The 26,008-nt window shown below is 43.0% G+C and overlaps 1 protein-coding gene and 1 long non-coding RNA gene across 3 annotated transcripts in view; one reads left to right on the forward strand and one right to left on the reverse strand.

Moving 5' to 3' along the window:
• The window catches only part of LOC124692510 (UDP-N-acetylglucosamine transferase subunit ALG14 homolog), a 30,063-nt gene extending 12,383 nt beyond the window's left edge, over window positions 1–17,680 (reverse strand). Inside the window, exons 1-3 of the mRNA XM_047225901.1 lie at window positions 17,527–17,680; window positions 16,160–16,299; window positions 15,923–16,072 (exon numbers count right to left, since the gene is read on the reverse strand). Of these exons, the coding sequence (XP_047081857.1) occupies window positions 15,923–16,072; window positions 16,160–16,299; window positions 17,527–17,680 (444 nt within the window). The remainder of the gene's footprint in view (window positions 1–15,922; window positions 16,073–16,159; window positions 16,300–17,526) is intronic.
• Window positions 12,194–15,739, forward strand: LOC124692512. 2 transcript variants are annotated; one of them, XR_006999575.1, is made up of 5 exons: window positions 12,194–12,294; window positions 12,384–12,476; window positions 12,967–13,004; window positions 13,082–15,225; window positions 15,310–15,739. It is a non-coding gene; the product is annotated as an uncharacterized LOC124692512 (long non-coding RNA). The 2 variants fall into 2 exon arrangements; XR_006999574.1 differs by lacking the exon at window positions 12,967–13,004.
• Window positions 17,681–26,008: the final 8,328 nt, after the last annotated feature.

Here is a 26,008-nt window from a genome sequence, read left to right on the forward strand (position 1 = left end):
GAATTCTATATGTACATATGTATTGAGACATTAGTATAGAGGCATTAATGCAATTCTATATATATGTATTCTCTTAGGCCTCCGAAGATAAGATAGAGAAACGAGGCCCGGCAAAGAAGTTGACCAAGAAAGACCACTTCACAATTGAAGCTATATCACCGGAAGGCCAACCGGTGGTACCGAGAATGTCGGAGTGAAGTTCAAAAATCAGTGCGGAGTTGTGGTTAGAGATCGTGTCCCGATCATCGTCGAGAGAATGGAACAAGACGAAGAATGTGTCCGAAAATCAGGTTGCCGATAGGTACAAAGACACACTTTTCGGAGACCTGATGGCACATTTCACTTTGCCGGATTTGGGATCGGAGTCCGAGAATGCTAAGCGGTGAGAGCTAGTGAAGAAATGGGCTCTTAAGAAGATGGGGGAACTTTTCCGGGCGTATAAGAACCGGTTATGGAAAAATTATAAGAAAGACAAGAAGCCTCCATTATTCGAGAACTACCTAGCGAAGCGAGGAGCATAACTCGGGAAGAATTTGTGAGGTACAAAGAATCGAGAGGAGGTCTGTGAACTCGTCGGCGAAAAACAAGAAGAATGCAAGCGAGAAGAAGTATCACCATCATACGGGCGAGGGGGCTACGGAAGAGCCATGCCTAAGTGGGATGCACAAGAGGCTGAGATGGAGCTGAACGGGATCACTCCGGAACCCACGCGAGAAGGATGGGACACAAGGGCTCGAAATTGGTTCCTCGCGCATGGCTGTGAGTATGACATGAAGACAGGGAACATTGTTGAAAGTGACACCAGGGTTAGGGTACCCAGGCAAAAATGGATTGAAGTGACGACAGATATAAAGGCGGGAAAACTAAAGTTTGCTCCCGATAGAGAGAAAGACTGGCTGACGCTTGTCCTCGGTAATCCTGAGAAGGGAGGACGAACAAGAGGCTTCGGCCCTAGTGTTCCGTGGTCGCTTGGGTTTCCGGCCGACGCGGAGACTTAGAGAAGCCGAGCGAGAGCTAAACAACGCCGGCTGGAGGTGCGGAATGACCAGATGGCCGAGTTCCAACGCCGACTTGACCAGCAGCAGCGGGAGCTTCAGCAGCGAGCGGCGGGAGATAAATGAACTAAAAGGACAGCGCCCGCCGGATAATACCGCTGAAATATCTCAGCGACGAGACGACGGCGTGGCCGACTCGGAGGCCCCTCCTACACGGATGATGATAGATGCCGGTCCTGGCGACCCCTTCGATGGAATCAAGGAGCAAACACCTTGTGATCTCCATGAGGTGTTCGGGAAGGTTTACGTTAAGGTGGCGGTCGGCTATGTCTTACCGGCATTTGGACCTGAAGGTGAGCCGGCAACATGGCATGGCAATCCGATTCCAGCTGGCTATGCTCGTGTCGGGGTGGATTCGGTTGTCCCGTCGTGGGGGACATTGGAGCTCGATATCCCTGGAGGTGATGGGGGGCTTACACTCGGAGAGGTGTCTGGGAGAAATCATTCTCTCGGGAAAAGAAGAATATCAAGCTGCCGGGCTGGGTAGCACCTAGTACCGGTCGTCCCAGCGAGGTCACCATCACCTCCTCCGGGTGATCGCAGGCCACCATCACCTCCTCCCTACCGATCACATGTCGCCACCATCACCCCGTGGGTACGACGTCGACCACGACATCGGTAGTCCATCTCCATCTCCAGCGCCGCCGCCTCCGCCCAAAAAGACTCGGAATGCACCCAGCCGGAAGCGTTTCAAGAGTCCTGTCCCCAAGAGGTCGCCCCTCCCAAAAGTACCAAAGGTTCCTCCCCCCGTCCTTACGATCGTACCCCGGAGGAAAATGATGCCATTGTTAAGAAAATCAATTATGATTTTTTTCATAAGCCAAAACCTCCGGCGCCGAGCCATACACAGAGAAGCAAATAGCATATGCTACTAGTTTTCCGAACACACCATCGCGAGTATGACTTACACGAGAAGAAGGATGACTATACACGCACTCTTGCGAAGGTAATTGACACAAAGAATGCTGAAAAGGCTAAGGAGAAGGACATTGCCGGCACGAGCAAATCATCAGCTAGAAGTGCAACCGAGAATAAGTCAACTTCAACAAGTGCACCCCTCAAGGCCAAGCAAACGACAAAAGGCAAAAAGAGAAAGGAAGTTCCCCTCCTCGGTGCTCAGCCCAAACAATCGATCCCACCACTCAAAGTGCTTAATGTTCCCAAGCTGTACCAGGAACATGGTGGTTTCAATATGGAAGAAGCTGCAAAGCTAGCGGCTGCCCGTGACGTTACCGTGGAGGAATTGATGTATGCGGCGGATGCTGCAGTACCCACTGCTGATATAGCTCCTAAATTTGTCTACGGGGCCGACTTGGTCAGCACAGAGCAGCTGCTTAAACTGCCAACACATATGCGGAATTTGCATCGGTGGTACCTTGATGCATGCAAGGAGAACATAAGGATCATCGTGGCGAGTATACCATGGGAATATTACTACCGAAAGGAGGAGATCCATATTGAGATGAATGAACTCCGGCGAGTTATTCAATCTAGATGCCCTCGACAAATCTCTCATGAGTTGCTATTGCTTGTAAGTTGTTAACTACATATAAGTTCATTTTCATTCAGTTCATGTTCGTTTTCATTTCATATATATACTCATTATATCTTATGTGTTCTCTTATGCAGGCTGAAGATCGGTGAATGCAAAAGTAATAATATTATCAATATTGGGTTTATTGACCCGGATAAAGTACATGTTCAAACGGTAAAGTTTAATGCCCAAGAAACGGGGGAAACCTACTAAGGTTTTTGGGGAGCAATATTTCTGTGATTCAATATTGTTTCCTTACAACTACGAGTGAGAGTCTTAATGATCTTTATGCACATTCAATTTTTCTTACTCGATGTTAAGTGTAATTCCTGACGTATATGCATAACATGTGCAGCTTCCACTCGGATTCTACTAGACATTCAACCTCGATAAGGGAATAGTTGAGGTAAAAGACCCACCGAGTAGAGGCGTGGACGGGTTCCAGGACTTGCAGAAGTTGCTCCAAGTGTAATTTCCTTCATCGCCGCGCTTTATCATTCGTGAGATATCAATTAATTATCCACTCATTCAATCATTCTTTTGCACTGGCAGGGCTTGGACCGCTTTCAAGAGACATCGTAAGAACGAAACACTAGGCGGAGAAGCTAACATTTACTCCTGTACCGTGCCCCCAGCAGCCACAAGGGACGAATCTATGTGGATACTACGTTTGCGAGTCCATTCGCATGTTAACCATCGAGAAGCAGAACAATAATAAATTCAACGTAAGTTCACAACTTTATTTATTATCATCAATATTTCGTTATCAAGACTGATATAGTCATACTCATCTCATTTTCGTATATAGGTCGACTTCATGCGGGACAGACTCCAACCAAAGGAACACGCACTAGGAATCGCGGAGGAACTGGCGGGACTTTTGATTAAAGATGTACTAAACAACAAAGGCTTGTTTAGTCCAAATAGATGCTCTACCTCCAAATAGACGGTCGTTAGTACCGCTTGTCGATCGTGAGCTAAATGTATATATATATGTAAGGGCTACATGTAAAGAGGAATCGACTTTTGCTTCCAACATTTGTTTGATCGATCTATATATATATATATTGAATGAACGTGTACAATTTCTAGTAGCGTACAAATATATGCAACTTTTATTTTCGAACGAAAAAAATGATATAACAGGCGGTCGGTGGCGGGGGGAAGGGGTGCTACACCCCTCAAACCCTAAAGCAGAAGCGTTGTGCGCGCGCCACGTAGAGGGCCTTTTGTCGCGGGTGGTAATACCGCCCGCGACAAAAGGGCCTGTGCCCTGCGCGCCAGGCGGCTGCCACGTGGTGGACCTTATGTCGCGGGTCGTAAGTGACCCGGGATAAAAGGCCTCCCTTTTATCGCGCCTTACTTGTCGCGGCTGGCCGCCCGCGACAAAAGGCCCTAACCACCCGGATCAAAAGGCCTGTTTTCCACTAGTGTATGCAGACCCGCACCCCCTATCCATCCTCACTAGAGCTTGTGCAGCCCCATCCAACTAGGTTATAGCAATGTGAAAGTTGGCGATGGATCGAGGCCATTGGCGCTGAACCTTCTGGCGGCGTCTCCGGCAGTCCGGAGGCCTCCGGACGATGGGGGTGGAGATTAGCCGCAGCCGCGCTGGGGGCAAACCCTACCGAGGTAGGCGGCCGTGCGGGGGATTGACCGCAGCGGGTTGTCGCATCCCCCTCTTCTCTCTCTTACCGTTCTCATTGCCAACCCCCCTCTTCTCTCTCTTACCGTTCTCATTGCCAACCCCCCTCTTCTCTCTCTTACCGTTCTCATTGCCAACCCCCCTCTCCCGCGTTCTTGCTTATGCACCCCACGTTTCCCATCTCCATCAGACATCCACAAATAGAAGCCGCAATTTCGTCGACTAGGTATGAAATAAATTGTATATTTGGCCTACTTTTATTACCAATATATGACAGATTGTGATTATTCGTATACTGAAGATTTGATGTTTTGCATGCTCAAGGGCTTGGCATGTTGCAGGCCAATTTGTTTCTTATCTTGACATTAGATCAGGTCCAGAGTTGGGCTTACTTTCTATTGTTATATAGTCATAAGGCAGATTGCTCATTCAAAAGTTATACTAATGACTGAAATAAATGACTCATGTTCTTGCAGAACGAAGCCAAATGTCAGAGATCTTGTTTCAATTTGAAAGCCATGAATCAATACATTGTGCGAAAACTGAACCAAACTCAGTAAGATGCTTTCTTCAATTATGTATGTATTTTTTCAGTTCATTGATTTCTTTGAAACAATAAGGCGATAAGAGTAACATAAATTATCCTTTCAAGACATATTTCTGTGCATACCCAATTTTCTGGTTTTAGTTTCTTGTTAGGCACTTAGGCTTGCTGTATTTTTGTGCAAAGTTGTACTTTTATTTACGTTCGATTAGTGAAGACCTGAAAGGCTTTTTTTACATAGCATCTGTTTTTTTATCCCTTTGGTATTGTCTGCAGCAATGGTATCTACTCATTTTTGTGTGGTTTTTATTGTCCAGGTCTGTAGAACTGTAGATCCAGCAATATTAAGAAGTTTGCATCTCCGATTCTTAATGAATTTCCGAAGTGCTTCACCTGGTCAGTATATATTGCTCTTAATTCTAAGTTATAATCAACAACAAAAAATTATACATGCTACTAATATCACTTGTTTTGCGAAACTGAAGTCGTCCTGTGATTGTCACTCTAGAATTAAGCTACATCCCTCAAAGACAGACTGTAACCGTCTTAGAAACTCCAGTAACGACAGTGGAAGGAGGGCTGTATGATTTATTATTACTGTACTAATGTCCCATATCTCCATGGTTGGGCCAGTGAAGATTTAGATCCATGGTAGCAGTTGAGCATTGCTTGATTCATCCTCTCCGTGTGGATACTGTAGTTTAATAAGAACTGCTATTCAGCTTTTGTTTAGTGAGATTTGATTTTTTTTTCAATACCAATATATATTGTCTTTGTTGCCTTGATCTCTGAGGAAAAGCCTAAGAAGCATTTACTTAGATCCTTCAATGTCAAGTATTTAATTGCTGCTGGTCCTAATACGCCACTCTTTGGCTAATTTGAGACTTAGTTTCTCAGCTTTCATGTACATAGGAATGTTGATGCCTGATGCGAGTGATAACCTTTATGGAAATTTGTTATTACCTGAAATTTCATGTGTAAAGTAATCTTTTACTGAGGCATATTAATCCACCTAATGTATACTTAATTTTGAAGATGCATCCAAAAATATTAGACACATGGTTTGGTGTATGTCTGCTATCTTTAGATTCTTACAACTTCTATATCAATCTTTTTTTGGGGTGTATGTAGATTTATTAGGGCATTCTTTTCTGATGGCATTATGATATATGCCGTGTACGTGTCACCAATGATGCAAACAGCGGTGTCACTCGTTTTTTCGCCGAGTCAGCATCGGGCGACACACCTAGGCCTTAGGCGTCGATGGCGACGAGGAGCATGTGTTGGTCGCCGTCGCGACACTCGTGGTAAGCCAGCAGGTATAGGCCTCCTCCTTCCTCACTTCCTTCCGATGTGTCCCTGTGCCCCTCCAGCCCTCCATTTTAACGCACGGTCCTAACCCCATCTTATCCATCTCTCCAATATGGATTGGATGTAAAAGCAGTTAAGAGACCCTGAAAGAGATGGTTCATTTTTTGCACGTCAGGGTGAGTAGGGGGTACTGCAAGGTTTGTGTAGATTATTACCCGAATAGCTTAGTGTGATTCAGCAAGTATAGCTACAGTGGCATGCAGTTGCAGTGCTTGTGATACATGTATTACAAGTTCGTATTCAGTCCGAATCTTTGGGGTCAGCGTGCTGGGATTATTATTTTGAAATCTTTTGGAAGATGTTCTCAAATTAGTTGCGTGCGGTGTTAAATTATGATGTGTTTTTGAAATTTAATTGCTTTTTATCTTGTGGTGCTTTTTAGGTGAGTGCTCATGCCTAGGTTTGTGTGCTCTGCGACATGATTATATTGGGCTTGAATTGTGATGTATACCAGGTGAGCGGCGAGTACTTGACATTGTAATTATGTATTAAACTAGACAATGTCTTATTTATTCCTTCTTAGATAAACATATTAACTTGAACTTTTCTTTTACTGCAAGATTTAATTAAATTCAGAGGAATTTTCCTGAAATATCATGGATTATGTGATTCTTAAAAATGAATTAATAGCACATAAACTAAAATAGTCATCCCAAATTTACAAAGGCTCTAGGCCTACAAAAAATGAATGATAAAGCACAGGGAGTATCTGGAAACATACTGTGGAGTTTTAACTTTCTTTTGTCAATCATTGTCCTGTTTTCTTTTGGTTTAGGATGCATAAGTGATGTTCTCTTAGCATATTTTCTCTTATCCCTACAATGTTATAGAAGGTTGTGTGTTCTTGAAGATTGTCTTGCATTAATTGGCCTTAAGTGCAAGGTACAGTCTACGTGCTAAAAATATAACTTATCAGATGGCCAATCATTAATTGTTTATGAAGAGAAGCGTCTGGCTGTAAGTCCAAAGATGCTATCTGTTGATGTTTGCATTGTACAGCTTGTAAGAAACAATGCACTTCTATGCTTGGAGTTGTCATGTGCTGATATAATTGTTGATCTTGGATAAGCTGGGTCCATTTTCTGCTTAATTATGTTTTGTTTCCACTTTTACAACTTGAATAGATGCGTTCCAACTATTTGATTCTCTATTATTTAATTAAGGAACAACTCTCTGGAGGGTGCAGTGGTAGTTCCTTAGGTTTAAAGTGTTCCTCTGACCTTGACACTTAAGAAACCTATTTCCAGTAAAAATACAGGTACAAAAATGAGAGTCTAGAAATAAACATGTAGGAATAAAACTTAAGCCTAGATTGGATAGACATGAGAGTCTACAAAAAAACATGGTTGACAGAAGCTATCCAAGATTAAAGATGATCAGTGAGTTAAGAAACTTCCTTATCATTTCTTCCATTTACAATAATTTTTACACGGCACCCACTCTCTTATCCAATCCTGCTGCAAGATTGAGTTTGTGGTGACTTCCATTTGTATTTCAACCACGTTGAGAAATTTCTGTTTGGCTTCCATGATCTTTCATAGTTAATTGTGTCTCTGATGTATTTAAATATCTTTTGTAGCATCCACATGGTATGTACTAATTAAATTTTGCCCTTTATGTCGCTGCTCACAGATCTCACTTGAAGCATGTATTCGCTGATACTGGCCATAAGACTGCAGCTATGTATTTGCACAATATGTTACAGCTGCGGTGAAATTTGGTAAGCTTGTGCAAGCCTCTTAGTAGTAAATATAGTTCAAATGCATTATCCTACATGTTTTATACAAATTTTGTTGTCATCAGCACATTTTGCATAAAAGTTATTTGAAAAACTTAGTGATGCTCTCATGCTATTAACACAGAGTACATTTCAGATTCAGAGTTGAGATGATTTGTCGCTGGATTCTTATACATGAAGAATCAATCCGCTTCAAACGTTATCAGTATACTTCATTCTTTCAAAGTTTTGCACTATTGCAAAGGATTAAACCCCTTTAGTTTTATATTTTTCTTCTGGTTAGTTCACAATGATTTGCTCTATTCTTTGTTCCATGACTGTGATGATTGAATGCATGAGCCCATGGTTGATCTATCCTACCAATTTAGGGTATGTCTAAATGGTCTTTCTGTTCTTAGACTACCCCGTTCATGCTCAATCATGTGAACTGTGGATGCACAAATACACAATTTAATCTAACAAATCTGATAATTGGAAAACTTCCAGATTGCATGTTTACTGTTCATTTCTGAAGAACTTATATAGTTTTTTGAACTTATATAGCTGAATGATAGAAAGTGCTGCCCGTTATATAGTGAAGTAATTTTATAGAATGATATACATGACCTATGAACTTATTCCTCGGAGTAGCTTCCCGTTATTTAATCTAAATATCTGAATACGCTTCTAAGCTAGATCTTGATTTACTTAGTGCTGCCATTTCCTTTCAACTGAATTACCTTAACTAATATTTATTGATGATTAGCAGTTAGACAAAATTTATATTTCACAACTTCAAGAAATAAGTACTTTGTATGTAACCTGATATAACTAATACTTAGTATGTGATATGGGCATTGTAGTTAGATCAGAGCAAGGCCTGCGATAAGTGATAGCAAGGCTGTCAGAATGGTATATTTATTTGAAATAACAATCCTATTTGGAATTTGTAAATGCTTAGTTTGCTTTTTGTATCAACCAATGCATCCAAATGCCTGTGTAACATGTGATAGTTGGTGGATTGACCTTGGCCTCTGTTTTAGCTCTGATTAGTATGCATATGATTGCAGTTCTAGAGTGACAATATATCTTAGTGTGCATAAACGAACTTATTTCTATGATTCCAGGTGCCTCCCTATGATGTACAAGGTGGGATTTGCAAGGCTAAGCTTTTCATAAACGAGCAAAGAGAGACTTGTGAAGGCAGTGGTGTGGAAAGTGTAGAGCTCATGACAATCATGATGACACGAAAGAAGTCTGAGAACTGGATTTTTCCATGACAAGGCTCCTACCTTGTTGCAAGTGCTTTGGTGATATGCTCCGGCATATAACAACTTTTGCATGCTTGGGTAACGCAAGTATGACAAATGCCCCTGTCAGTTATTATACTCTTCGATGTGCTTTCAGACCCTTCAATATCGACTAATGTTTCTGATGTTCATGAACAAATTTGAAAGTGGATGTGTGGTAGTACTGTATTATTGGTTTCATTGTTGATGTAAAGCTACACCTAGAGTAGGCCCATAATGTACTGTGTGATTAGAGATGACTAGCAAAAGTGCCCGTGCGTTGCAACGGGTTGTTTGAAATTGAATTACGTCCAAGTTCACGACTCAAAAAATAGTACTTGTACTAAAAATGTCAGTGCGACTTAATTTTACCCGAAAATCGAAGAGCAACCATAATAATGCCATTGCAGTACTATTTTTGTTCTTATAAAAAAATCTTAATAAACCTATAAAATAAATAATACAAACATTTGATCATTTTACAAAGTTCCAAGTAAAAGGTAATTTCAGTAAAATAAAAGATAATCCTTCTTACAATAATGCCAAACACTGACCACTAAATTGCAGATGATTAGAAAAAAATGCCAATGAATCAGTTCATGGTTAAAGTTGAGTGTATTATCCCCTACACTTTTGAAGTGATGTTTTTCTTTTAAATGAAGGCCATGACTTGAAACCAAAGGCGTTCCAATATTTATATCTCCAAGTTATGCGGCGTTCAATTCTCCTTAACCAAAGGTGTGCCAATATTTCTATGATGCAGCTTCGAAATTCTCGGCCCTTGATTGCAGTGATGCAGGTCTGACATTAGTGTTTGTACGCTCAATGATGCACTTACCTGATCAGAAAATGCAGTATGGAAGAGAGCATTATCCCAAATGTTCATGCAAAGTATCCTGTAAAAAAGAAACAAGCCATGCAATATAGTTATAGGGGGGAGAGGCTATAAAAAACAACCACGGGAATTTAAATAAACAGGCTTGATGGAACAACATGGATATGCATATCGAGTATACCTTATACTCAGAGCGATCATAACATGTGCCGACTCTAGTAAAATAGCTGCACTTTTTTATTTGATCAGAATTGTTGGGTACATTCTAGCAGATTCATATATGCTCCAGCGATTAGGCATATGCTGTGAGCCCACATCTGCTGTCGTGAAACTATAAGTGAAAAACAATTTGCCTGCTGGCACGATTTTCCCATCCTCGACTGATCTCGTTCTTCTCAAAACTCTTTCTCATGGAGAAACCGCAGAGCACGTCTCTCTCCTCATCTCAGCACGCCTCGCTCCATCATCTTACTTGTGAACGTGCTACATAATCTTCGATTTAAAATTCCAATTTGTCTTCAGCATTCTGCGTACATGTTACCCTGGATGTGGTCCACCTGCCTGAGGGTGGATAAGGCAGGTTGTGGCGCCCCTCTTTCCGTGAGATTGGGGCATCCAACTCTGCACGCCGCCGGCTTCCGCCTAGCACGCACCGCCACGGTCCTCCCAGAATCCAGGCCTCCCAGCGAGCTCCGGTTCCACTTCCTTAATTGTGGCAAGGACAAAGTGACCGCGGCCTCCTCATCGGCCTTGGTGGCGGACACCCCCGCCATAGCTTTGGCGGTGAAGAACTTCATAGATCGATTAACAGCCCCGGCCGTAGCTTTTGCTGCTGATGGACATCCGCTCCGGCGCCGTCCATTGATCGTTGCATAGATAGATTGACGGGTGTAATAAATTCCGACTGGAAACCCTAGCTGTCGATTCAGGAAGCGATGTTAGATTTGGGAATCGGGGGAGGAAGGCCGCGACCTGATCTTGTAAAGGCGGCGATGAACCGTGGTCCGGACGTGGAATTTGGAGTCAGTCCCAATGGTTCGGGGATGGTAGATTTAGATTAAATTTTAGATTGAACTGAGACGGGTTGAGACTTGGAACGACAGACTGCTAACGAAGCACGAGCGTGGGTGCGTGCGTTTGCTCTGCTTGAGTGCATATGGCCCGGTTCGCACGCGCGTAGGCTGCATGCTAGACGTGGGTGTTCAGGATAGCTCTTCGTATACGTACCGGCAAGGGAACGTAAAATTTCAGACCACACGCGCGTCGGACGAAACGGACGACCAAAACACACGGGACGAAACCAAGGAAACGCTTCTCCCTTTATTATTAGGTATAGATTTCTGAAGTTTTTTTTGTTATTTTGTAAATAGATTTAATTAGCCTCTTGTGTATCAAAGAAACAGAAGAAACAATGGAGTTCTTGATGCATTTGATAGAGCAATGTTCAAATGTAGCCGTGTGCATTTATTCAAATAAAACTTGGGCCAAGATTCGCATGGGATTGGTCCGCACCTGACCGGAGAGGAGGCGCCCCATGGGGCGCCCCAACTACTAGTTGAGAACAAGCAAGTGCGTGAGTGTTTGCCCCATCTCAGAGCCCTCCACGATAGCCAACTATCCCACGCGGGCTGGGCGAGCGCTCGCTGCGGGAGTAACCAGCGCACCTCGCCGACCGTCCGATGCGCTGTCGAACCTCGATCAATCCGACCCGTCCATTCTTTGCAGCAGGAGACAAAACCATCGCAGCGAACCCTAGCCGCCATCCTTGCACGGTTTCGCTCCTCCATCGCACCTTCCCTCTCGCCGCCGGTAAGCTCCCTCGTTTTCCTCTGGTGGTCCTCCCCGTCACCGTGCTCCCTTTGCTCAACCCTCGGCGGGAGAAGGAGTACAAGGGCGCCGGCCAGTTAGGGTGCCCTCGATGCAGGATGGTGCGGTCAGATGTACCTGCAGCCAGCCCAAGCAATAGGCAGAGGGAGAGAAGATACCAAGGTCATCATGGCCGGTAAGATCAGTGGGGGGCGCTGCTTTGGGAGAGGTGCGGGCGTCGAGCAGCGGCTACCGCGGCTGATGCAGATTATGCCAAGGTGAGGCTTCTTCCAATCCGTTCTTCCCCTCTGCTCTAGATCTATCTTCCTCTCATGTATGCACCGTGCCGATCGAGATCGTGGTGACAACCTTGCCCGCCCTCTTTACTTCCTCATCAAAGGTCAGTGACGGCAAACCCTAGCTCATTGGATTTCGCAGGCTGGTGCAGCCCAACGCGACCGCAGCTCGTGGACAACGGGGACCTCCGCGACGGCTGCAGTGAGTAGATCTTTTTCATTGTTCTTCCCAAGCGTGCTCCTTGTGATTTCCACATCCCCAATTTTTATCTATTTTGTTTGCCTGTCCAGGAAATTCGCCAACAGCTAGCGACAATAACCACCATTGCGATTTCAATTTGGGGAAAATTTCAGTTTACATGATATGCTACTGAACAAAGGGAGGTAATTTTCTCAGTCTTCCTAAATCTGGCGGTGCTCTTTTCTAAAGTCTACAAATTATAGGTTGGAGTTTCAGTTAATTTTGGCATGTGTGATGGTAATGTACATAAACTGTACTTGGTTATGGATAATGCGGTTTCTGTGTAGTAGAAGATATGCATTTGTTGATATGGATCTGATGCATATTCCGAACAGAGCATGTGTATATGCAAGTGAATTATTAGTCCACGTCTCTCATGCAAGTGAATTCTTTCTCCTTGTTTTGGTCTCTTTTTTCTGTTGGTTTCATATGTAGCCTACCCTAAATTGCTTGGGAAAAAGGCTTAAGGAACTAATTTTTCATATGTAGCCTACCCTAAATTGCTTGGGAAAAAGGCTTAAGGAACTAATTTAGAGGATTATACATAGATATAGTTAACCCCTATCAGTTTCTTGGATTAACAAAAACAAAAGGAAAACAAAAGGATTTTTACAGTTATTGATGTTTGTGCAGCTTGAGCTGATGTACCTTTTCTTCCCTGCTGCACCTTGGTATGTCCATTCAAGAAGTCAGGTATATTACTGATAAAACCTACATGATGGATGGATGATGTCCATGCCTTGTGCAGATTGGCATGCAACGGCGACCGCAACCGCAATGAGGCGGTGGTGAGGATGCACCGGGTCTCAAGGGTGGAAGGGTGGCTGTAGGGAGCAAGATCAACACGCAGCAGGCCACGGCTGTGGCGGAGATGGAGGCGGCTACCTTGGCAAGGCAGCAAGTCACATGGTACGTCTTCTCATAAATTTCTCTGAACTAAATCGTCGCCGCTGCTCCCGCTGCACAGGCTAGGGCCACTTTCTCAACGGTACACATGACTCTAAGCTTCCCACAACATATATGCCAAATTGTCTGGTATATTCTTTTTCACCTTCTTGTCTATCAGGCACATCCAGATACAAATGTTATAAACACTATCAGCTCAATTTTTGTTTTGTTTTGTTTTTGTGGATCTGCCTGGATTTCCAATGTTTATGTTTTCCGTTAATCTCTTACATGTCATAATTTATATTAGCATATGTGTCCGCAAGAGAGAAAGCGAGCTTAACTAGCAGTCAGAGAACTTGTTTGATTGTTTATTATTTTGCTTTGTCGTAAATTAAGTTGTTAGTAATCATCAAATCATTTTTTGGAATCGGATTAGGATTCTGGACAAATTATTATGTTTCATGCATGACTCCTGAAAAGTGAGCATGGTTCTGTTTTTGGTGTGTTTGGGTTGTGAGCATAAACTTCACAAATCACTAGCCGATGAGAAGTAGCTGGGCATAGATGGGTGCTAGCTTCAATGAACCTTACTGTAAGCACAGAAGCAAGGCAGGGGCCCAACCCTTGCGCGCCACGTGAGCCTCTCAAGATTAACCTTTTTATGAACACACTTGTTGTAAGCACTTCATGTCATATGCCAAAATGCACACTGATTGTTAGCCTGATCGTTAGCTTCTACAAATTAAATTGATATTAACTTCCAAACTTTTATTGTGATGATTTTATGTTCACAGAGAACCATCGACAAAATGGTTTACTGGTGGTGTTAGAAACTGTTTTGATTTCTTCAGAATATTGTCGTGCTTTAAATTCTCTTCTTTCCTGAATGATATCGTACTGAACCTCAAAATTTCTGAACTTTGTGACCTGGGTCTAACATGATTTGAAGTCCTCTATGTTGCATATGAGCAATATCATTATACATTTTATGTTTCAAGGAAGTAGGAAACAAGTTAACATTACTTCTGCTTAGGCGATGGCCAACGAAAATCATAAGTAAAATATAAAGTATTGTAGTGTTTGTTTCTGCTTTCTTCTTCTGATTCTTGTAGTTGTGTTGCACCGTTCCTAAAAGTTAAAATTGCCAATATCTAGATCTATCAAAAGTTTTACTACAATTTGAGTTTTTTCTTTTTTAAATGTTTAATGGAACGTACAGGTAGTTCATTCCTGGTCAGAAGATCCTTTGCTTTTCCCTTACCAAATTAGCTTTCGGTGTTTTTTATTTCTATTGGTATGTCCCTAGACATGTGCAAGATGATTGCTATGATTTGATTCTTAGTCCCATGCTTATAGAAATGTACGTTGTTTAAACATCACGTCTTGATGGTAATGCTATCTACCATATATTTTTTTGCACTGGGTTAGCCGTGTTTTTACATTGAAATAAAGAACAGTGTTGAGCTGAAACCTGAAGAAACAAATAATCAGATTGAACCACACATTGTCCTGGTTAGCTGTATTTGTCGTTGGTGCTGTGTTCTCCAAGAATCTTGTGTACTTATCTTCCAGTTAAAATTTGACCTCAATTGTGGATGTTATCTTATCCATCTGTTACTTTGTTTGCTGATAGACAAAGTGTATATCGAGGAAAGTATGTACCATCTGATATTTACTTGTCTGAAATCATGTAGGGACTATTTGATTTTGTGGAATTTTAAATGAGTTCTTGCCGGTGTTTCTTGTAGTTTAGGCTACCGCTACCACCACCTGATAAAGTTTTGTTTTTCCCTTACAGAGTTGTTTAAGAATCACATAACAATATTTATAATTTGCTTGTTGGCTATACAGTTGTTGGGAGCACATATGTACTTTGTCCACTAGGGAAGTAGAGGGAATTGGCAAATTATTATCTGCTCCATGCTTTTTGTTCTTACAATGAGTTGCAGGTTCATGATTGTTGCAGAGGCTGCACACACTTTCAATACATGCAGTTCATGAAAGGTATACTGTCGCTGCAAATATTTTGTACTTGTTTCATTTTGATTTCTTTCTTGTACTTAACGTGTATGCACGTTCATGGATCAGCTCTTTCATCTGATTACAGACAAGGTTCGATTATCTGCCCATTCGAAATCTACGTAGAAACAGCCAAAGAGCTGTTCTCTCTGTGCCGGATTACATGAAACCCTTCTCTGCTGAAGCAATACATCGAATCTGCTGTTCCACCTTCCATAATAATTCAAGCCTAGCTGCTGACCTCCGTTTGCTTGTCATGTATGTGTGTTCCTTTTGTTAGTGTACACCACCAACTCGATGTGTGCTAATTTGTTCAGACATCGTTTCAACCTTGCGTTTAAATTAAACTCATGGAACCATCGTATTAGCCGCTTGTATTTCAATCAACCAAACTCAATTGTACGTGATGTTTTCTGGTAAGCATTGTTGTAAACAAGTTTTGTCAAGTTATAGATTCTGGAAAATCAATCAGAAACACGCTCAAGGGCAGTTTTAGTTATTTGTGAGAGGAAATCATGTTGATATGAGAATGTGTGCCCAAGATCACTTAAATTGACTGAATATGGACATCAGAATTGGGTTGTTGATTGAACCGCACCTGACCTCCGAGGAGGCGCCCCATGGGGCGCCCCAACCACTAGTGCAGTATAATGGGCGCCAATAAGTTTGAAAGAGTGCATACCACTTGTGGTCTGATTCTTATTATTAGCCACATAGCATGCAAAACAGCAAGCAGTGTTGTTGTGATGGAGGTAATGTAAGATTGGCCTACTTCACGGCTACGATATATCTGCATGAACCGGGCACTCTCAATGATCTTCTTTCTATCACCCTAAAAAAGGCATCATTAAGGTCATATTCAAAACTGGAAATATTTGCAAAAACATCATATTTCGTGTAGCAATATAATGAGCTCGACCTGAATCAATGACGTCTCATAGACCTGTGCCTTCTGAAGGCTCATGTTGTCAGCAGTAAGTGCAGCTACATAGTACCTTGGCGTAAACCTATCCTTCTGAAGCTCTGCTATAATATTCATCATTTCTGCAGTATCCCCCCCTGAGAAAGAAACACGCAAACTAATAGGTCAACACAATGCTACATTCATTTGCGGAAAGTTATGATTGTAGGGTTTAGGAACTTAATGTTTTCCCAGTTGCGTGGAATGGCAATGTCCAGTAAATATCAATAACATTGCTGAATACACTATGTGAGTACACACTGTCATCAGATGTATATAACCAAACAGGACAATATACGCACTCATGATAGGGCTGACAACGAACATACATCTGCTTATTCTTACCAGAATAAAGTTCTTTGTACAAAGAATGTATAAACAATATAAGAAGAAATAAACATGTGGAAACCATATAGGGCAAGTTGAAATGAAATGCATCGAAATGTGAGAAGTTCACAACATAACTTAGTTCAAATACAAGAAAATTAAGAGAAAATTTACAGCCTGAGAAGACCATAACTGGTGCTTAAAAATAAGTGACCTCGTTCGACTGAGCCTAAATGTTGTGCTCCGTCCGAGTTGCACAAGAAGCACGGCATTTCCAGATGTCTAAGGGCTTCTTTGGATCACAGGATTGGAAAACACATGAATAGGGAAATGAGAGGAATTAGGAAAAGTTCAGGAATAGTCTTTTGGATGGAATACAGGAAAACACAGGATGCGTGCCTGAATTCTATGCAATTGTGTCTTAAAAATAGGTTGGAATGGATGTTCAAAATCCTATGGGATCGAGGTATAGGAATCGTATCCATATGAATCTAAGTAGGACCATTCCTTTGATCCAAAGGCGAACCATAGGGAAAAATTCAAAGGATTGGAATCCTACAAAAAATCATATGAAATTCCTATGATCCAAAGGGAGCCTAAACTGAAAATCCTATGAACCTCGGGCACTTTGATCTTTCCATGAAAGATCAGCATGTCATGAATGATATAAACTGAATTTTATTCTAGGTCAAAGTTCCCATGCCTAAAACCTCCTTCGAATTAAGAAAGTTGGTAGCCCATTGGTTGGTTATAACTTATAAAAAGAAATATACCGTTTGGCAATAAGAAAAATCTGTAGTGAGCAACTATCTGCGAAAATTAGTTACACAGCAAGAACGCTCGCAGCACAACTGCACAAGTGTAGAGCCAGACAATTCCTACTGGAAACACCTGCTGCCTGTTAGTGTTATGTCAGCTGAAGGCCTTGGCTTTGGGGCTTGGGCATTGTTCTCTGTAGTAAAATGGTAAGCATTAATCCGATGGCCAGGCGTACTCACCAGACCCGAGGACGATGAGACACCGCAGTGCGGCGGCACGAGGCTTCGACGGCGGCAGGCCGCTGCGGCAAAGCACGTAAGCCACACGGACGGCGAGTAAGGATACGAGTAGTGGAATAGAACTGCACGCAACCGCGAAGGCGTCGAGCCCCATCTCTGTCGAAGCGGCTGAGCAAAGGTGTGAGATCTGGGTGGTGCCGTTTAGAAGTGGTGCCAAGCTTGTGGCGGGGAGGACGCTGGCTCGGCGGATTCACCGGCGGCTGCGCTTCGCACCCGAGCAGGGAGGGCTAGGACTGTGGGCTGTGGCGTCCCGCCGGGTGGCGACGTTGGCTACGGGAGCAAGGGCGGGTGAGGAGCAGGGCGGCGCGGCGGTGGTAGATCCGGAGGCGCACGCCGCAGACTCTCCATTCGGCCCCAGCCCATAACCCCAAACAGCACCCTGCTACAGCAAAATAAGGCCGCGCATGGTCGGGCCTATTTCAGCCCAAAACTGGGTTTTTTCTCGGACCACTGATTTTTTCGGACCGAGCTCAGTTTGGTCACTTGGGCCTGATTGATTGCTCGCATGTTTTTTTGCGTTTCTTTCCCTCTCATGCAACGTGACCCAACTACCTATGAGTGGAAACCTCGAGGCTTGTGACAACTTTGTAACTATGACAACAATTCACTTTGGTTCGTTGGAGAAACTAGAGGCAGTTCATTTGGTAGGTTGTTTTGTGCTCGGAAGAAATATAACTACGTGTTTGGTTATGTGTGGAACGATAAATGTGATGATGAGGAACCACCCCTTATCAGCATCAAGCACACATTCTTCAGTGGCATATACCAGGCATTCTTCGACATGGAACACATTGTTCAGAACGACACAGCAGTCATTGTTCAGCACGACATAGCAGACATAGTTCACCACGGAATTAAGCAAAGTACGAGACAATATAGACACACATTTAGTCGTCGATCATGCCAAATGCTAGATGATGTTGTGGGCACCTCTGGATGACCTCCGTCATGGAGTAGTCGAAGATGGTGACCTTGAAGATGTTGCCCCTCATCACCTTGAAGGTCATGAAGTAGCCTATCTTCACCTGGTGGGGAAATGGTAAATCCAGGCCACCCCTGATCCATGCATGCCGTGCCTTTGACGTCCCTCAGCTTCACCATCCAGAAACAGCCGGTGTTCATCTTGAGGATGATCGTCCTGGAGAAGGTGCCAAGGTTAACATTTAGTGCAGAAATGTCAGTGCGGCGCGGAGGATCAAACTTCAAGTCAGTAGTACTACTTCCGTGGCTGCATTCAGGAGTCAATTAAATTCGCTGTCCCACTGGTTTCAAGTACATATCTCCAGGAAAAGGGAGGCCGCAACCCCGAAAATAGTTGTTCAAAACAAAACAGGAAAAGGCACAATTCCCACGATGTCGGGGAAGATCATATTAGAGCATCTCCACTCGAAATCCTAAAGACCCTCTCAAGTAGCACTGAACCCACAGTGTTCGTTTGCTCGACTCGTTTGAGCTCGGCTCATTTTGTTAACAAGCCGAGCTGAGCAGTAGTTTTTGCTCGTTAAGGTTAATGAGCTAAGCAATCGGATTAATGAGCTAAACAATGGAGCTGACTATGTTCGTGAGCTACTCGTTAAAATCGATAACAAGTTAGGCTTCACCAGTTTTAACAGTGAGTCACTTTAGTTATCTCAAATGAGATGCCAAGCAAAATAGTGCTCTTTAGCCATGCTTGAAATTTCTACAATAGGATCTAAAAAACTATGCTTCCGCTCTTCCTCACATAGCAATGCACACATGTTTGCTTTGCATTGCCTCCTTATCGATCCTTAACGAGTTGCTTAGCGCTCGCAAGAACATAACGTGTTGAGTCGAACAATGATTCCAGCTCGTTATTCTTAACGAGCTTAACAAATAGAGCCTTAACAATCATGAGCTTAACGAGCCGAGCCTTAACTGTCCGAGCAGCTCGTTAGTCCACCCCTACTCTCAAGGCTTATGGGGGTGTTGGGGTCGAAAATTGCTCCCAGCCGGTTCTTCAGTTTTGTTTTGACACTGATCCGGCGCTTCCGGACCGAATCCAACCACAGGGGCTAGCGGAGCGCTGGATAAACTAAAGTCTGCAGAAAATACGGCAGGAAATCATCTGGGAAGCGGCTAGTTATCGTGGGCTAGCACTGTCAGTGGCTAAGGACCGGCCTAGTTGTCTTCTTCCTCCTTGCCTTCCGAGCCGTGTTAATGGCCTGCTCGCGACGACAACATTTGCAGCAACGGCGGCAGCAACGAGTCTCGTTGATGGGGCACGCATCGGCGGTAATGCCCGCCCATGCTTGCCAACAGCCTATCGCCCGCCCCCCTTCCCTGCTATAAAACTGCCCACTCGTTGATGTTTCTTCCCCGTGCAAGCCATTCCTCTCCATCGAGAAAATCATTCCTCTTCACTGCACAAACCTCCCCTCTCCCCCGCAATGGAGCTCTACGAAGCAGCAACAACCCGCAATGGGATCCCGACAACAATCACACGTGGATCGAGTTCTTAACCCAACAGCGCTAGGATCGGATCGCTGACTACCACAACGATGGACCGCTTCCCGCACACAACAACGCCTCCAGCCGGCGGAGTTGGTGGAGCGCCCTAGGGAAGTCACTCGCATAGGGTCCTCGACTACATAGCCGACGACAACAACCCGCGGCTAACGATGCTCCTGCCACGGCCGCACATATAGAGGTGGGGCGCCCACCTCTAGCAGACGTCAGGCTCGTCCTCATGCTCGTCGTCGTCTAGGTCCTCCTATTCAGCGAGGTACTCCCCGTATTCCACGCCTTCGTCACGCTATGTTGCGCCGGCGAAGGACGAGAAGGAGGACAACCCTCCTCTCCCCGGACGTTTCTACACGGTGCCCTAGCACCGGATAGGCTACCACGGTGCCCCCCCTGTCCGGACGGAATCTTTCCGAAAATAGAAAGTGGGCCCCCAATTTGCTTTCCCCTGTCCCCAGCATTAAATGCACCGCAACAAACAAAACAGACCGGATCAACGACCGGTCAATAAAGAACAGCGATCACGTGACATAAACTCCCATCTTCCTTCGTCCCAGAACCAACCCTACATCGTCTTCCTCCTCCAGCCGCCGGGAGCCAAGAACTCCATGGTTGTACAGCAGAGGTCAAAAACAGGACAAAAAACAACAGAAAATTACATCTGTAGATCAGGAGGGAGAAGCCTGTACAACACAACACCAGGCTTAACACCATCTTCTACCTCTGGAAGCTCTTCTACCTGCAGGTACCAGTTCTTCCAAAACTAACATCCAAAACTAGTAGCTTTTCTGCATCCGAATCTGACATCCAAAAGCAGTAGCTCTTCCAAAACTAACATCCAAAACTAGTAGCTTTTCTACTTGTTGCTACTGGGTAACATGCAAACATGTAGTTTTTCCAGATCTAGAATTGAAATCACTGTTTTTTCCCTACATTCAGCAGTATATTTTCTACTTTTAATAACTGATGTTTGCAGTAGAAAGTATCACATAAACTACATGTTGCAGAAAAATGAACAATTGAACCACTACAGATTCGAAATCCAAATTCATTTTGTACTTGTTCTTACTGGGTAACATGCAAACCAGAAGGGTTCCAAGATTTGACTTGAAATAGCTGATGTTTGCAGTAGCATGTATAATATAAAGCACAGGTTGTAGAAAAATGAACAATTGAAGGACTATGTCAAACTGTGAGCAAGTTTTCCTACATTCTAGCACTGGAAAATCATATGGCAGTACATTACCTAGTAAGATCAGTATAATCAATTCCAAATAGCATGTAAAAAAATAGCTTTGTCATGCTTTGATGCAAAACTGAATAGAGTGGATCACCAGATGCAAGTTTTCACCAGATGCATTAGTACTTTCTCATGCTCAGTCAACTGCAGGTCCATCAGCAATGATGATCCATGCATGTAATTTTCAGGACATTGTAAAGAAAACGATGCACAAAATAACTACGCATGTAAGAACTAGTGATATAGAAGGTCATGATGATGGAGCACTGCCTTCTCGCAGTAGCATCTAAGTAAGGCAAACTACGTTCTGTACTAGGTAGAGAATATACAGCAGCAACATGATCTTTTCAGCTTCAAGCTTCAGATGCAGCATCAGAAGCATGTTTCACCTTGGTTCTAACACTTGTGCTTTAGCTTCTTGCATATAACCTGTAAGAACATCAAGTAGGAAGATTATGTTAGAATGCATGCAGTTTTGTAAGGTTCAGCTATTCAAATTTTATTTCCTGAATAAGTACATATTAAATTTGACACTATGTTCAGCAATTTACATGCCCCTCCCTGTTTTTTTATTTTACAAGTGTGTTTCTTCCTTACAGATATGGATGATCGTCGTGGACTTGATCTGAATGAAGTAGCAATTGAGGCTTTGAGTGATTCAGAAAATTTGGAAAAAGGTGGTTTATCTGGCAATAATGCAAGGATGACAAGCAGCGATGATGTAAGAAAAGAAGCAGATGGTAGTAAGCATGCAAGCGGTAGCAACACAAATGTATCTGCTGATACAGAAGCTGTAACTGGACAAACACTGTCGAGTGATGACTCAGAAGGTGGTGATGATGATGGCGAAGAAGTCCAGTCAACACCATGCAGTCAAACTAACATCCAGACACCTTACCCAGGCATGATGTTTGAATCATGGGACGAGGCGAAGTTGCACTACAACAGATATGCTCATCAAGTTGGTTTTTCCATCAAGTGTAGTACATCGAAGAACTCGACCATTGATGGACAGAAGGACAAGCAGCTTTTTGTTTGCAACAAGAGTGGGAAAAATGAGGATATCAATCAACTAGATGTACCTCCAGTTAGGCAAAGGAACCGGAGCATCACTAAGAAAACAGAATGCAAGGCTCGTATGAGAGTAAGAAGGAAAGGGAAGAAGTGGCATGTAACATACTTCATTGAAGAGCACAATCACAAATTAATAAAGAAATTCTCGTTGAAGAAGTACTTAAGGTCTCATAAAGGAATTCCTAAGGAGGAAAAGGATTTTGTAAGACTATTGCATAAGGTCAGTCTCTCAGCAGGAAGGATCATGCGGATTATGGCAGAAGTATATGGAGGTCTGGCCAATGTTCCGTCGACAGTAAAGATGTGAGCAACTTAATGTCTAACATAGATAACGAGCACTCACATAAAGACATGTCGCTGCTGTTAGCTCACTTTGCGAGGAGTAAGAAGGATGATCCTGATTTCTACTTCAACTTACATACTGATCATGCAGACAAGGTTGACCGCATATTCGGGTGGATGGAGCTGCTATAGCTGCATACAAAAACTATAGCGACTCGCTTGTCATTTGACACTACCTACATGACCAATATGTATGGCATGCCCTTTGCCCCATCCGTTGGTATTAACCGATATGGTCAAACTATACAACTAGGCTGCGGTTTCCTTCGGAACGAGAATGTTGAGAGTTTTGTATGGCTTTTTGAGGAGTTTCTTGAAGCTATGGGTGGCGTCCAACCGCAGAACATCATAACTGATCAAGATGCAGCCATGCGAACTGCTATTCCGGAAACATTTCCGATTGTTGTCACAAGAACCGTAGGTGGCACATTATGCGAATGCGCAACTCCGTACTTGGTAATTTCATGTCTAAGCATGAGGATCTAAGGAATGAATTGAATGAAATTATTGACTACAAGCATGTCGAGTTGAGGAATTTGAAGGTAGGTGGGCAGATATGATAGCCAAACACAATGTTGCGGACAACACGCATTTGAGTGACCTTTATCGTATCAGACGTACATTTGTCCCTGCCTACTTTATGGACCGGTTCTTCCCGTTCCTACAGACTACTGCTCGCAGTGAGGGTTTCAATGCTGTTTTGAAAAGGTACATTGACCCGCACAATAGCCTCGCACAATTTCTTTGAACGAGTACTTGAAGTTGCAGGAAAAAATTGATGTATCGGAGGACTCGTTGAGTTTAAGGATGAAGATAAAGCTGTTAGGGTCCGGGGAGATTTCCCTCTGGAAGAGCAAGCTTTGAATGTTTATACATGACCCATATACTTACGTTTCCGTGCTGAGATTCGGAAAGTGACATCCTACAATGTACAACAGCTTGATGCAGAAAAATTTGATGTTGTTCCAATTAAGCCTTCAGTCTTTGGTTATGGGCGGAAAAGATACAGGGTTGACGCTAACTTTGCGACGAAACTTACGAGTTGTGAGTGCTGCAAGTTTAGTAGGGACGGGCTGTCATGTGCTGCCATATAATGAGAGTTATGGTACAATTGGGTGTAATTGAATACATTCCAGAGAAATACATTCTAAACAGATGGAGAGTACCCCAGGAAACAATCGTGGTGGAAAAGATGGATTTGCCTCAAGTGCCAGCTGACAGGAAAATGAATAACAAAGAAAGGCAGTTGCTACGGTATGGAACGTTATGCAATGATTTTACAAGTGTAGCCAAAATTGCATGTACTTCAGACAAAGCAAAAGCTGTAGCTGATAAATACATCGCCGCTCTGGAGAAGGAGTTGAAAGCAATGAAAGCTTCTGACTCGGCAAAACGGAAAAAAAGAAGACCGCTGATACCACTGAAGGTGACTCACCAGGTGTAGAAAACAGTGGTGATCCTGGGCAAGGAAGTTCTTCCAGATTTGATCATGTTGAGGATCCTGTGTACACTACCACTAAAGGGCGTCCAGGAGAAAAAAGAAAGCAATCTGGTCTCCACTTGAAGCCTTCTAAAGCCGTGAAGTGCAGTGTTTGTGGTTCTATTCATCACACTGCAGCTACATGCCCCTCAAAGCTTACCCCAGGGCCAGAGCAAAAGGAAATAGACTTTTTCCGTGACATGGTGTAGATGTTGCGAACATAAAATGGCTACCACACTTTGCGTGCATGAAGCTAAAACTGTAGTTCCTGTTGGCTGGTTCCAAATATTTGTGTAAGTTGGTTGCTGGTTCGAAATTTTTGTGTCAGTTGGTTGTAATTTTTGTGATGACAAAATTGGTGAAGTTTTGTTCTGAAGTGGTGAAGAGACTAGCAGATGTAATAATTAAGTTTCTATGGTTCTAAGTTGCATGGTCAGACTTATTATTTTGTGTGTCCAAAAATTAAATCTGAAGCGGGTTCTTAGTTCGTTTTTGCAACTAAGTTGATTTTGGAACAGTATGGACCAAACATACTGATGTTGCTTTCATGTGTCTAATTGAAGAAACTAACCGACGCCGAAATTAAGTTGCTATCGACTTATTTTTCATATTCTGTGAGTTTTCAAAGCTGTTGAGGACATCATGTGCATAAAACTACTTGCACAAACGTATTTAGGTTGAAAATAAAACACACATGCCATTGAGAAAAAAAGAGAAGGATTTAGAACCTTTGCATGTAAATATTAGATAGCAAATGTAGTACAACACATAGAGCTTCTGAAAAATTCAAATGATACAGCTTAGAGATTGTATTCATGTCCGCCACAACAGATAAGATACAAAAAGATAGCATTGTAGCATTCTGTAAAAAAACAGAATGTACCTTTGTATCAATTTGGGAAGAGCAGTTCATCCCAGTTGATGAGGTTTCTTTCAGTAGCCATCCATCTCTTGAGGTAAAGCTTCCTTAGTGCGGGCATGTCGTAGGGTGAGAATGGCAGTAACCTCCTTCCATCCCAAGATTCGATGAACTTCAAGACGAAGTAGCCGCAATCGTAACTTGGAACAAGCAAAACAAAAAGTTCATCAAAGCTTTTTCCCAAAATGCAAAAGAATTGAAATGACAATGGAACTGGTATATGGAATGATAGAAGTCAAGAGTTTGTACTAACGTTGTCTTCTGCATTGGAGTTGGTATATGAACAGTCATGTATTTGTAGATGTCAATCTTTGAGGCGCTGTAGTTAGCTTGCCAGAAGTGCTTGATGCTTCCAATGATATTTCTAGCATCTTGCATAAGTAACTTGTCTCCCTCCTTCCTCATTGAATCCATTACTTCGAACCTCCCAGCCTTCAAATTTAGCACGATTAAGTAATAGTGTCCACTCATAATTTTGAGATCAGGAGTGAGATTTTGGAGGACAGAGAACAATATCTGCAAAAGGTGATGATGAAGAGAACATATAGGTGTCACAAAAGCTACTGGGTGTAAAAAAAAGCATCAAAGGAAAAAGTAATTAAATGAAATTACAAACTAACCATATCTTTGTGGTCTAGCCGGTATGTAGGCGTGCATTCAAATGCTTTCTGCACCTCCTTATCTAAGTGGCATGATGGTTCCCTTAGTTTGGTCTGCACAAATGATGTGAATGAAGAAAGTCTGTTAGGAAAATGGGAAAAGGAAGAAGAAAATCGAAAGTAGATCAGAATATAATGAGAAAGGTACATCAAGCAAAGATATAAAGATTGTACTTACAGCAAGCCTTAGTGGCATCAGAAATTTTTTCTGCTTGGCCATCTCCTCA

This window comes from Lolium rigidum, chromosome 2 (assembly GCF_022539505.1).
Source record: "Lolium rigidum isolate FL_2022 chromosome 2, APGP_CSIRO_Lrig_0.1, whole genome shotgun sequence".
NCBI lineage: Eukaryota > Viridiplantae > Streptophyta > Magnoliopsida > Poales > Poaceae > Lolium > Lolium rigidum.